This window comes from Pangasianodon hypophthalmus, chromosome 22, assembly GCF_027358585.1.
Source record: "Pangasianodon hypophthalmus isolate fPanHyp1 chromosome 22, fPanHyp1.pri, whole genome shotgun sequence".
Lineage (NCBI taxonomy): Eukaryota > Metazoa > Chordata > Actinopteri > Siluriformes > Pangasiidae > Pangasianodon > Pangasianodon hypophthalmus.
Window position 1 is genome coordinate 20,759,497 of NC_069731.1, and position 12,464 is coordinate 20,771,960.

Here is a 12,464-nt window from a genome sequence, read left to right on the forward strand (position 1 = left end):
TTTTCGCATTTAATTGTTCAGGAGAAATGAAACTGTCACTTTCTCACTGCTCCTGAATGAAACGGGGAAAACTCGTCAGCTCGCTGTCTCACATCACTGATAATTACTGCACCTGATGGATTTTACAATGTCTGTCTATCATCAGAGTGGTGTTAATGAATCATCTCTGATAATAAGGTCACCGCCTACACATTCACCATCATCCAGTAAAAATGTTCAAATGTTCAAAAAATCTAATCAACATGTTCCTGTAATAGATTGAAGGAATATAGTCAGGTCCATAAGTATCTGGACAGTGACACAATGTTCGTAACTTTGCCTCTGTACACCACCACAGTGGATCTGAAATGAAGCAACCAGGATGTGACTGAAGTGTAGACTTTCAGCTTTAATTTAAGGGGTTTAACAAAAATATTGCATTAACCGTTTAGGAATTTCAGTCCCTCCATTTTCACAGGCTCAAGATTAAATGGACAAACTAACAGTCATTAATATTAGTCATAAATATTATTTTTAATACTTGGATGCAAATCTTTTGCAGTAAATGACTGTCTGAAGTTGCTGCTTGTTTGTGGGTCTTTCTGCCTTCAGTGGTTTCTTCATTAAGTGAAAAGCAGCTCAGGTGGGTTGAGGTCAGGTGACTGACTCGGCCATTTAAGACCATTCCAGTTCTTTGCCTTAAGAAGCCCTTGGGTTCCTTTTGCTGTATGTTCTGGCTCATTATCCATCTGTACTGTGAAGCACTGTCCTAGCACCCAGCATTTGACTGAATCTGAGCAGAAAGTTTAGCTCTATACACGTCAGAATTCATCCTGCTACTTCTATCAGCAGTCACATCATCAATAAACACCAGTGACCCAGTTCCACTGGCAGCCGTACATGCCCATGCCATAACACTGCCTCCACATGTTTGACACATGATGTGGTATACTTTCCTTCTCCATACTCTTCTCCTCCCATCATTCTGGCACTAGTTAATATTGGTCTGTCCAAAGAATACGCATCAGAACTGGACAAGCTTTTTTTTTTTTTTTTTTTTTAGCTAGTCTAATCTGGCCTTTCTGTTCTTGAGGTAGACTGGTTCACATCTTGAGGTAAACCCTCTGTATGCACATTCATGAAGGCGTCTCTTGATTGTAGACTTCGACAGTGATATGCCCACCTCCTCCACATTATTCTTGACTTGGCTAGATGTTGTGAAGGGGTTTTTCTTCAACAAGGAAAGAATTCTGCGATCATTCACTATAGTTGTCTTCCGTGGTCTTCCAGGCCTTTTGGCGTTGCTGAGCTCACCACTGCATTTCTTCTTTTTAAGAATGTACCAAATTAAACTAAAGTTTCTGCTCTCTCTCTGATGGGTCTATTTTGTTTTTTCAGCCTAATGATGGCCTTGATTGCATCGACACCTCTTTGGACCGCATATTGAGAGTGCCTATGAACTCCAGACCTTTCATCTCCTTATCAAGAAATAACAAGGAAACAGGCCACAGCTGGCCATGAAACTGCTTATCAGTCAAGTGTCCAATTACTTTTGAGCCTGTGAAAATGGAGAAACTCTGTAAAAAAAAAATGACTGTAATTCCTAAACGGTTAATGCAATATTTTTTGTTAAACTCCCTGAATTAAAGCTGAAAGTCTACGCTTCAGTCACATCTTGATTGATGATGGAGTACAGAGGCTGTAAACCACAGCGCTGTTGAATTCTCAAATTATTACTGAATTATTTTCCTATAACATCACGTCCCCTGTTTTACTCCTTACTGAAATTCCCAGCAACAAACTTTGAATATGAACAAAAACCAGTGACACTGAAAAGTTATTTATTTCAGCAGAGGTAGATTTAAATGATCAATATTCTTAACTATAATTTAATTCTAACTAAACGCTAAAAAAACTCCTCTTTTCTGCTTGAAGTCCCACTTTTATGGAAACATGTGGGCGTGTCAGGTCACAGGATAATGACAGCGCTGTCTCCATGGCAACATAAACAGCTTGTGAAGTGCTAGAAATTATGAAAATGAGTTAACAGAAGATTTTAATATTTAGGTAAAAACTTTACAAGACAAATTAAATATTGCTATTTTTAAAAAAATCCTCTCTGCAGCCGCAGCATGCCATCACTCCTCCGCTCACCTGTACTCTGTATCAGGCTGCAGGTTCCTGATGACGGTGCAGGTAGCCACGCCCACAGTGATTAGCTCCTCCCCCAGAGTGAGGGTGTAGCCGCTGATCTCCTGGCCGTTGCAGTTTGGCTCGTCCCACGCCAGAGCCAGGCAAGTGGAGGGACAGAACGGCTCCATGTCCGGGGGTGAGATGAACCCGTCCTGTACATACAGACTGCTGACGGCGCTGGGGGCGGCGGCCGGCGTACGACACCACGCCAGCTCGCTGTAAGGCCCCGCCCCCACCTGGTTAGTGGCCTGAGACACAAAAACAAATCAGAATAATCAGGATTGGGAACAATTCTGTTAAGATGTGAGAAACTGCAAATGTAAAGTGGGCGGGGCTAAATTTGGGTACAGCTTGTGTAACCTACAGCTTCACAAATCACAAGGCTGATGTTCCCACCCACTGAGCTTTCAGCATCACACCTGTGCTCACACTAGTGCATGTGCAACCAGCGAAAGCTAGCGCTAGTACACACCTAGCAAGAGAATACTAGTCAGGACATGGGACAGTATCTGTACTGGGTTAGTACCTGTATGAGTGTGTCAGTACCTGTACTGGGTCAGTACCTGTGTGTGTGTGTGTCAGTACCTGTACCGGGTCAGTACCTGTGTGTGTGTGTCAGTACCTGTACCGGGTCAGAACCTGTATGAGTGTGTCAGTACCTGTACCGGGTCAGAACCTGTATGAGTGTGTCAGTACCTGTACCAGGTCAGTACCTGTGTGTGAGTGTGTCAGTACCTGTACCGGGTCAGAACCTGTATGAGTGTGTCAGTACCTGTACCAGGTCAGTACCTGTGTGTGAGTGTGTCAGTACCTGTACCGGGTCAGTACCTGTGTGTGTGTGTGTCAGTACCTGTACCGGGTCAGAACCTGTATGAGTGTGTCAGTACCTGTACCAGGTCAGTACCTGTGTGTGTGTGTGTCAGTACCTGTACCGGGTCAGAACCTGTATGAGTGTGTCAGTACCTGTACCAGGTCAGTACCTGTGTGTGTGTGTGTCAGTACCTGTACCGGGTCAGTACCTGTGTGTGTCAGTACCTGTACCAGGTCAGTACCTGTATGAGTGTGTCAGTACCTGTACCAGGTCAGAACCTGTATGAGTGTGTCAGTACCTGTACCAGGTCAGTACCTGTGTGTGTGTGTGTCAGTTCCTGTACCGGGTCAGTACCTGTGTGTGTGTGTGTCAGTACCTGTACCAGGTCAGTACCTGTGTGTGTGTGTGTCAGTACCTGTACCAGGTCAGTACCTGTGTGTGTGTGTCAGTACCTGTACCAGGTCAGAACCTGTATGAGTGTGTCAGTACCTGTACCAGGTCAGAACCTGTATGAGTGTGTCAGTACCTGTACCAGGTCAGTACCTGTGTGTGTGTGTCAGTACCTGTACCAGGTCAGTACCTGTGTGTGTGTGTCAGTACCTGTACCAGGTCAGTACCTGTGTGTGTGTGTGTCAGTACCTGTACCGGGTCAGAACCTGTATGAGTGTGTCAGTACCTGTACCAGGTCAGTACCTGTGTGTGTGTGTGTCAGTACCTGTACCGGGTCAGAACCTGTGTGTGTGTGTCAGTACCTGTACCGGGTCAGTACCTGTGTGTGTGTGTCAGTACCTGTACCGGGTCAGTACCTGTGTGTGTGTGTGTGTGTCAGTACCTGTACCAGGTCAGTACCTGTGTGTGTGTGTGTCAGTACCTGTACCGGGTCAGTACCTGTGTGTGTGTGTCAGTACCTGTACCAGGTCAGTACCTGTGTGTGTGTGTCAGTACCTGTACCAGGTCAGTACCTGTGTGTGTGTGTGTGTGTGTGTCAGTACCTGTACCGGGTCAGTACCTGTGTGTGTGTGTCAGTACCTGTACCGGGTCAGTACCTGTGTGTGTGTGTGTGTGTCAGTACCTGTACCAGGTCAGTACCTGTGTGTGTGTGTGTCAGTACCTGTACCGGGTCAGTACCTGTGTGTGTGTGTCAGTACCTGTACCAGGTCAGTACCTGTGTGTGTGTGTCAGTACCTGTACCAGGTCAGTACCTGTGTGTGTGTGTGTCAGTACCTGTACCGGGTCAGAACCTGTATGAGTGTGTCAGTACCTGTACCAGGTCAGTACCTGTGTGTGTGTGTGTGTGTGTGTCAGTACCTGTACCAGGTCAGTACCTGTGTGTGTGTGTCAGTACCTGTACCAGGTCAGTACCTGTGTGTGTGTGTGTCAGTACCTGTACCGGGTCAGTGCCTGTGTGTGTGTGTCAGTACCTGTACCGGGTCAGTACCTGTGTGTGTGTGTGTCAGTACCTGTACCGGGTCAGTACCTGTGTGTGTGTGTCAGTACCTGTACCGGGTCAGTACCTGTGTGTGTGTGTCAGTACCTGTATCCTGCAGCAGTAGCTCACTGCAGCCTCCAGCTCAGAGATTTCGCAGGAAGTTTCTGTGCCGCTGTAAACCAGTTCCAGCGAGTCCTCATCGCGTCCCCAGTCCAGCCGGTAGCCCGAGATGTCCGCGCCCGAGCTCTCGTCCGTCTGATGAAACAAATCACAGCCTGTCTCAGTCTCCTAGAAACGACGGGTACAGCCCAAATCTCACTAATTAACATCCACACGCAGCACACGTCTGGAGGAATTAGGAGAAAATGAAACATGCAGAGGAACAGCGAGGCCACCTTCAGAGAGCGTGATGTTCCACCTGACAGATAATTTACTGTGACCCAGGTGCATTATGGGAGGAGGAGAAGATCTAATCAGGATCTAGTCCATAATCATAACTCCCGTACGACTGTAAGAGCGGGGCTTTTTCTACAAAATAATTAAACGTTTCTGAAATAAGAATAAAGAGAAAATGACATCAGAGAAACTCTAAATTTCATAAAGTTGAACTGCTTTTAGATTATTTACTTTTAGCAGATATATAATCACACCTTTGGAAAGATTTAAAGATAATCACAGAATTGATGCACAATTTAAAAAACAAAGACAAACAACAATCAACTTTAATTCACACAGAAATCCGATATGAAATGAAAGAGAGCTCTGGTGTGTGATGATTCAGATGGATTTTCTGTGAAGATGACGCAAACTGAGAGCCACAAACACTCCTCATGTCACACACACACACACACACACAGAGGATTATTATCTGCAGGTGGACAGGAGTGTAATAATAATAATAACACACCGGCTTCTCTGCCATATCTATTCTCTATTTCAGCACAATTTTTCATTTCTGCACCGGAACAAAGCTCCTGATTGCAGCTTTAAAAGCATCACTGCTCTATAACAAGTACAGGATGAAATCACACACACACACACACACACACACACACACCCCCATATGAGTAAGTAAAAGGAGATTTACTCACCACCCAGCTGACCACTGCACAGGAGTGTGAGGTCAGAGAGATGACCGGCGCCCCACACTGGCCCGGAGGTCCCGCTGCAGTCGTCACCTCCAGGAACTTGGTGTATGGACCAAACTGAGAACACGGAGAACGAGAAAAATCAGTACACAGTGTGGATTGGGGAAAAAACCAACACACTTCTGATTAGCTCTATTCAGACGGGATTAGTGTGACGTCTCCCTGACGCCTGGAGGAACCGTGTGAGGAATTACAGGAGATTTTTTTATTGTTTAATAGAAATGTGATTGAGTAAAAGCACAAGGAGAAAGGGTTCTGTGGACAGTTATGTTTCTGACACGGTAACATGCTGTTGTAGGGTTCTACACAGAACCGTTAAGGGTTCCCTCGCAGGGACACAGACGTCTTCTATCGGTGTTTACAGGCAAAGTACAAATCCCATTACATAATACTTTACACTTAATTAAAGAGATTCTTACACAGTACGGGTTCTAGAATCGCAGAACCAAATCGCTGAATATTTAACAGGTTGCCATGGAAACCTGTCACACAGGAATGTTTTTTTAATGTCTGACTACGCAAGTGTCAGGCGCTGATGGCTGTTTGTCGCTCTGGGGGAACCCTGAAAGGTTCTATGTAGAACCCATTGAGACCGTGAAGAACCCCAATGTAGAACACAGTGAATCTGACTGTATGACTCGGAGAACCCCACTCTGTCCTGCTCAGTGACTCACCCCAGCCTCGTTGGCAGCTCGCACTCTGAACCTGTAGGTGGCGCCGGGCAGCAGATTACCCACAATGCACTCTGTTTGTGAGCCATTAAACACCTCAGTGACCTGCGCATCGTCCTCCGGGGAGGTCATCTCCACACTGTAGAGCAGAGCTTCATCCTCCACAACACACACAGGAGCTTCTGGAACACACAAGATACAACCTGGTTAACACACACACACACACATCACACACACCAGCAGCCCAACATGTAAGGTGTAATGACAGAGAGCTCAGGGACTCAGTGTGAGACGGACGAGAGGAGGATCATCACCCCTGCATCAGCTGCTCCTGTTTCACTGACACGAAAAAAAAGCAATCAAAACTGGCTTTGCTTTTAGTTTACGATGCTTAGAGCCCTGATACAAGATTCTCACACACACGCACTCATGCACACACACACACACGCACACGCACACACACACACACACACGCACGCACGCACACGCACGCGCACACACGCACGCACTCACGCACACACACACATGCACGCACTCACGCACACTCACGCACACTCACGCACACACGCACACTCACGCACACTCACGCACACTCACGCACACACACGCGCGCACACACACGCACACATGCACTCACGCACACACACACACACACGCACGCACACACACATGCACACGCGCGCACACATACGCACACATGCACTCACGCACACACACACACGCACTCACGCGCACACGCGCACACGCACACACACGCACACACATACACGCACACACATACGCGCACACACATACGCGCACACACATACGCGCACACACACCCACACGCACGCGGCTTATTGATAGGAAAATAAATGATTATTAGATGCATGTGCATGTGATGTGCATCAACCTACAGATCATCATTACCAAACCTTCACACACACTGAAGCACAAATGTCTTTAATTAAAAACACAAAAATCACACATTTCTGGTGAAAAGTAAACACTATAGACACAAGTGATTTACTGAGTGACTTTAGTGAATAAACATTTACTGGTTTGGTTTGTTTAATTTGAAAATGCCTGATGCTCAAACACACACTCAGAATATTTGCAATAAACAGAATAGAAATAAATGTAAGAAACACTTCTGAAATGATCCGAGTGTACGAGCTTTACACTTTTTTATATTTTTTATATTTTTTTTATATTTTTACCCGAATGTTTCACATCTACTGCATGTAAAGTGAAGGAGAGGAGTCAGTGTAACAGAAATGTGCAGTGTTCAGGAGGAGTGCACATAGTGCGAAACTTATTTCCTTGTTTTTCTTTTCATCCTCTAATGGATGCACAGAATCGTTTAGTGGATTAAGAGGAGAAGCTGGTCACCATGAACCTCCGGCATGATTTATTATATTCATAGTGGATAAAAATACAAGGAGGAGAAGCAGAAAACAGAAAAACAAGAACAGAACTGAGTCATAGGGATGTGTGTATGTGTGTGTGTGTGTGTGTGTGTGTGTGTGTGTGAGAGAGAGAGAGACAGAGAGAGAGAGAGAGAGAACTCACCCCACTGTAAGCTGACTTCTCGGTGTTTGACGCTGCCCTGTATGGCGAGGGTGTGACAGGGACCTGGGGGCAGACTGAGAGTGCAGACCACCAGACTGTCTGTGTACTGCAGGAACACACACACACACACACACACACACACACAGTATAAACCCTGACCTCCATGCAGTAGTAAATAATTTAAAGGCAGATCTCCAGATCTCCTTCCTGATGTTCCTCACACTCACCTGGCTGTGACCTCCCGCGCTCTCCGTGCTGATGCGGAGCGAGTACTGAGTGGCTGCTTTAAGGTCCTTACACACGTGTTCTCGCTGCGGCCCGCGATACACAACCACCCACTGACTCACTGCCACACAACAACAACCACAAATCAGTGACATCACACTGCACAGATCTACTAACCACATCACAGTCATAGACCATCACTGTAATTAAACATCTCCTCCTTCTACATCACACTGAGTACTGATCTCACTCTGTCAGAATATTAACCATAAATAACACACTCCTCACTCGTTTAGTGATATCACTCTTTTCCAAGTTGTGTGGAAATGTTTTTCAGCCAAACAAAACTAAAAATTCCGTCCCGATTTACAATATTTTGCAGATTTTCTTCGTACTCACGTCGGTAAACTCCATAAAAGGTGAAAGAGCGCCTCCTAAGGGCAGCTCAGCCACTGCAGCGAAACGGCTACCACACACACACGCGCGCTAACTCTTATGGGGTGCCATTACTTTTGTCCTAATTGAACAGCTAGTCTGATTTGGTTAAGTCATTGATTTGTTTTGGAATCGGCTTCTTTCAGGTCATTAATATAACCGTGACAGTGTAAAGCGTTTCTAAAACCACAGGAACTCGTCATCGATTAGACGATCTGAAGACGATGGATGAAGGTTCACATTAGTGAGTCTCTTTACACTGTAATTTACACACTCTCAGGAGGACAGGGATGGAAAATGCAGAAGTCAGTAATGCTACCTCCTGAATTCCCTTCAGACATTTCCAGCAGGTAGGAGAGATCTCCGCTGCCTCCGTCATCGTGTGGTGGCTCTGCACACAAACACAGGAACATGTTTAGATATTAAAACATCCTCACGTGCTCCAGCCGTGTAACGTGCTGGTAGTGAACTCACCCCATGACACGCAGAAGCCTTGCGAGGTGACGGCGCCGACTCTGGGGGCCGTGGCCGGGCCGGGTTTATCCACACTCGTCCGACACACGAGGATGGAGCTGGGAGAACTTCTCCACTCCGCACTGCAGGTCGTCAGCTTCAGGAGGAGCAGAAACATGATCAGAGCTTCTGCAGTGCTCCTCAACATCAATTTAACACTTTTAAACACTTTTTACTGAAATTCATAATGTGATTACGCACAAATTCTAAAAACATGAGAAAATGTGATTTGCGTTTATTCTACAGCAAGAAAAAATACAAAAATGTGTGTTTAAGCTCAGACGCTCCGCTGGTTAATTCTATAGATTTGGATTCTCCCAGTACTTCTGTTTTGGGGGCGGAGCTACAAATGAGCTCAGTTTGTGATGTCACTAAATATTTTTGAATAATGCAAATTACTGGAGGACTGATCAAGTGGTAAAATACCTAGCTAGGTAACTTTGCTAGTGAGGCTGAAATCCCACTCTATGACTAATGTGAGCTAGTCTACTAGCAGTTAGCTAACTGGCTAGCTAAGTTAGCGAATGCTAATGACAGTAGAATGTTAGGGACGGCAGGAGGACGTGGGGGTGTGTCCTAATTTACTGAAATTAAATTAGCAGATTTTTTACTCACCCTGAACCTGTACTGTGTGTTTCTGCTGAGTCCCTCCACCCTGCTGCTCAGATCCACACCAGTATACACCGCCTGAAACTCCGCCCCCTGCGCACACACACACACACACACACACACACACACACACACACACACACACACAGTGTGTTCACACCAGCACCACTGCCATGCTTAAGTCATTCATTACCAATGAGATGCTATTTACAGACACAGAAGTTAGTTATGCAAAGTGGGTGGGGCCAGTATTAAGATAATTTGGCAACAATGAGATTTAATTGGTCATTTATTCAAAAGTACTTCCTCTGTTTTGTTATATGAAGAAGAAGAGTGAGAGGAAGTGAGATGTTTTCCATCTGTTTACGGTCAGATTTTTGGTACGAGTCAAGATAAAGGAGAAGCATCTTCCAGCGTAACCACGGCAACTAGCCAATACATCGATTCTGAAACACTGAATAGTGAACAATATGTAATAATCCAGATGAAACTTACAGTTAAACACTAAAGCAACACCGAACATTTCACCAATCATTTTTAATTGGAGGTTTTAGTATCTCAGGGAGTTTGTTGTTTTTTCTACTCAGGTGTAATACAGTGAAAATAAAGGACATGCAGTGGTTTACGGAGAGAGAGAGAGAGAGAGAGAGAGAGAGAGAGAGACAGGGAAAGAGAATTTAGATTTCAAAAGATCAATAGTTGATTCCATAAATAAGAAGATAGATAAATACACAAACGTGTCATAATTAAACCACAGTAATAATTTGGTTTAAAAAAGTTAATTAAAACCTTATTTAAAACTTTTCATACAAACTGCAGTTCAAAGACAAGAAACACAGAGAGCGAGGGAGAGAGAGAGAGAGAGAGAGACAGGGAGAGAGAGAGAGGGAGACAGAGAGAGAGAGAGAGTGAGGGAGAGAGTGAGAGAGAGGGAGAGAGAGAGAGACAGAGAGAGAGAGTGAGGGAGAGAGTGAGAGAGAGGGAGAGAGAGAGAGACAGAGAGAGAGAGAGTGAGGGAGAGAGAGTGAGGGAGAGAGTGAGAGAGAGAGAGAGAGAGAGAGAGAGACAGAGAGAGAGAGAGAGAGAGAGGGAGAGAGAGTGAGGGAGAGAGTGAGAGAGAGAGAGAGAGAGAGAGAGCGAGAGAGAGAGAGAGAATACTCGTTCATTACAGTTCCACAGTATGTTCCTTATATACAGAGTGACAGCTGTGCATTCTGGTTAATTCACTCAGAACAGAGGTGTCAGTGCAACCAAACACACACACACACACACACACACACACACACACACACACACACACACACAGACATGCTGAGAATTCCCCCCAGGGAAAACCTGGAAAAACTCCGGCTGAGTGCTGATGTGGAATTCTGATCAAATACGAGGAGATCCACAGAGTCTGAATCCACTAACAAGAACCTGATCAGATTTATTAAAATAAATTCCATAAATTAATAAAACACAAAAAAGTTTATTCTTCCTTGGCATCAGAACTGTGTGATAAAATGATTAAACTTTAAATCAGTACATATTATTAATTTGCATTGGCTACCTGCTTTTTCTTTTTTGTTTATACTTTAATTTTGTGATTATGATTATTTGTAAAAATGCACATCATTTACTAAATACACAATTTTTGTGTATACACCATATAATAGCTACACTCCTGGACAAAAACACTAAGCCAAGCCCAAAATGGTAAATCTGAAGCTTTTAGTGGTCTTAAGAACAGATGATTGGTGAGCAGAATGAAGCAGATGCTCCTGAGAGCTCCTGTTTCTCCACTCGCTGGTTTCCTTTCGCTGTTTGGGGAAATTCACTTCTATAATCTTCTTGTACGCAAAATCATGATAATGATTAAAATGTTTGATATAAAAATTCAAACTAACACGTGTCTGGGTGTACAAACTTTTCCAATAATATCTTATGGGATTTTTTTTCTTAAAAGATTAGTGATTATTTGGTTTTCTGCCACCTGATGCAGCTCATCAAGACTTAAACATTTAGAGAAATCAGAGGGAAAAGCTCCCATCCTGAGCTCCTTTATCTCTCTGTTTCATCCTGCTCATTTCCTGACCAACGATCTGTTGTTATGATCATTAAAAGATTAATATTTTGATATTTTGGGCTTGGTCCCGTTTTTTGCCCAGGAGTGTATACACATATCATCTTGTTGAAATGACGTGATGATAAAACGCTGTGAACTTCTTTTGAACCTGTTTGCTGTAAGTAACTGACGGCTCATCACTCTGTGTTGAGGAAAATCACAGCTGTGCGCATATTTGTGTGGAAATGTCACTGCAGGCGTGAAAAACCCAAGAGTGAAGCTTCCTCCGGGCAAAACCTGCATGTTAGCACCTGTGTGTGTGCCTGTGTGTGTGTGTGTGTCACCTTGGCCTCATCCTGCATTTCGAGTGTGTATGTGAGCGCCTCGTCCGGGCCGTAGCTGCTCGGGCGGCTCCACTCCAGCCCCACCCAGGACGCTCCGGTCTGCAGCAGGCGCGGCGCTAAAGGCATCTGAGGCAGACTTCCTGTGGTGTGGAAAACCACCTCGGGGCTAAAACCACTGCATGAGAGACAAGAGAACCTGCATGTGAGTGTGTGTGTGTGTGTGTGTGTGTGTGTGTGTGTGTGTGTGTGTGTGTGTGTGTGTGAGTGTGGTTAATATGAGCTCTTTGTCATTCAGAGTCAATGCATTTGAAAGACTTTATAAAGGTGTGTGTTTTTAGAAACAGCTCTGAGGAGAATGACGCTTCCTGCAAACTCTTTATGACACATGATTCCTCATATCCACTTATCTAAATGCCTATAGACTAATAAAAATACACACGCACACACACGCACGCACACACACGCACGCACACACACGCACGCACACACACACACGCACACACACACAC

General features: G+C 44.9%; 1 protein-coding gene across 2 annotated transcripts in view; it reads right to left on the reverse strand.

Annotated features, from left to right (window-relative positions):
* fndc3bb (fibronectin type III domain containing 3Bb) overlaps positions 1–12,464 on the reverse strand; it is a 60,477-nt gene that overhangs the window by 9,746 nt on the left and 38,267 nt on the right. For both annotated transcript variants that reach the window (XM_034298257.2, XM_053227921.1), the window contains exons 13-22: positions 11,956–12,130; positions 9,571–9,657; positions 8,917–9,052; positions 8,762–8,833; positions 8,010–8,128; positions 7,783–7,888; positions 6,235–6,413; positions 5,504–5,617; positions 4,518–4,667; positions 2,134–2,420 (exon numbers count right to left, since the gene is read on the reverse strand). In XM_034298257.2, coding sequence (XP_034154148.2) covers positions 2,134–2,420; positions 4,518–4,667; positions 5,504–5,617; positions 6,235–6,413; positions 7,783–7,888; positions 8,010–8,128; positions 8,762–8,833; positions 8,917–9,052; positions 9,571–9,657; positions 11,956–12,130 — 1,425 coding nt within the window. The remainder of the gene's footprint in view (positions 1–2,133; positions 2,421–4,517; positions 4,668–5,503; positions 5,618–6,234; positions 6,414–7,782; positions 7,889–8,009; positions 8,129–8,761; positions 8,834–8,916; positions 9,053–9,570; positions 9,658–11,955; positions 12,131–12,464) is intronic.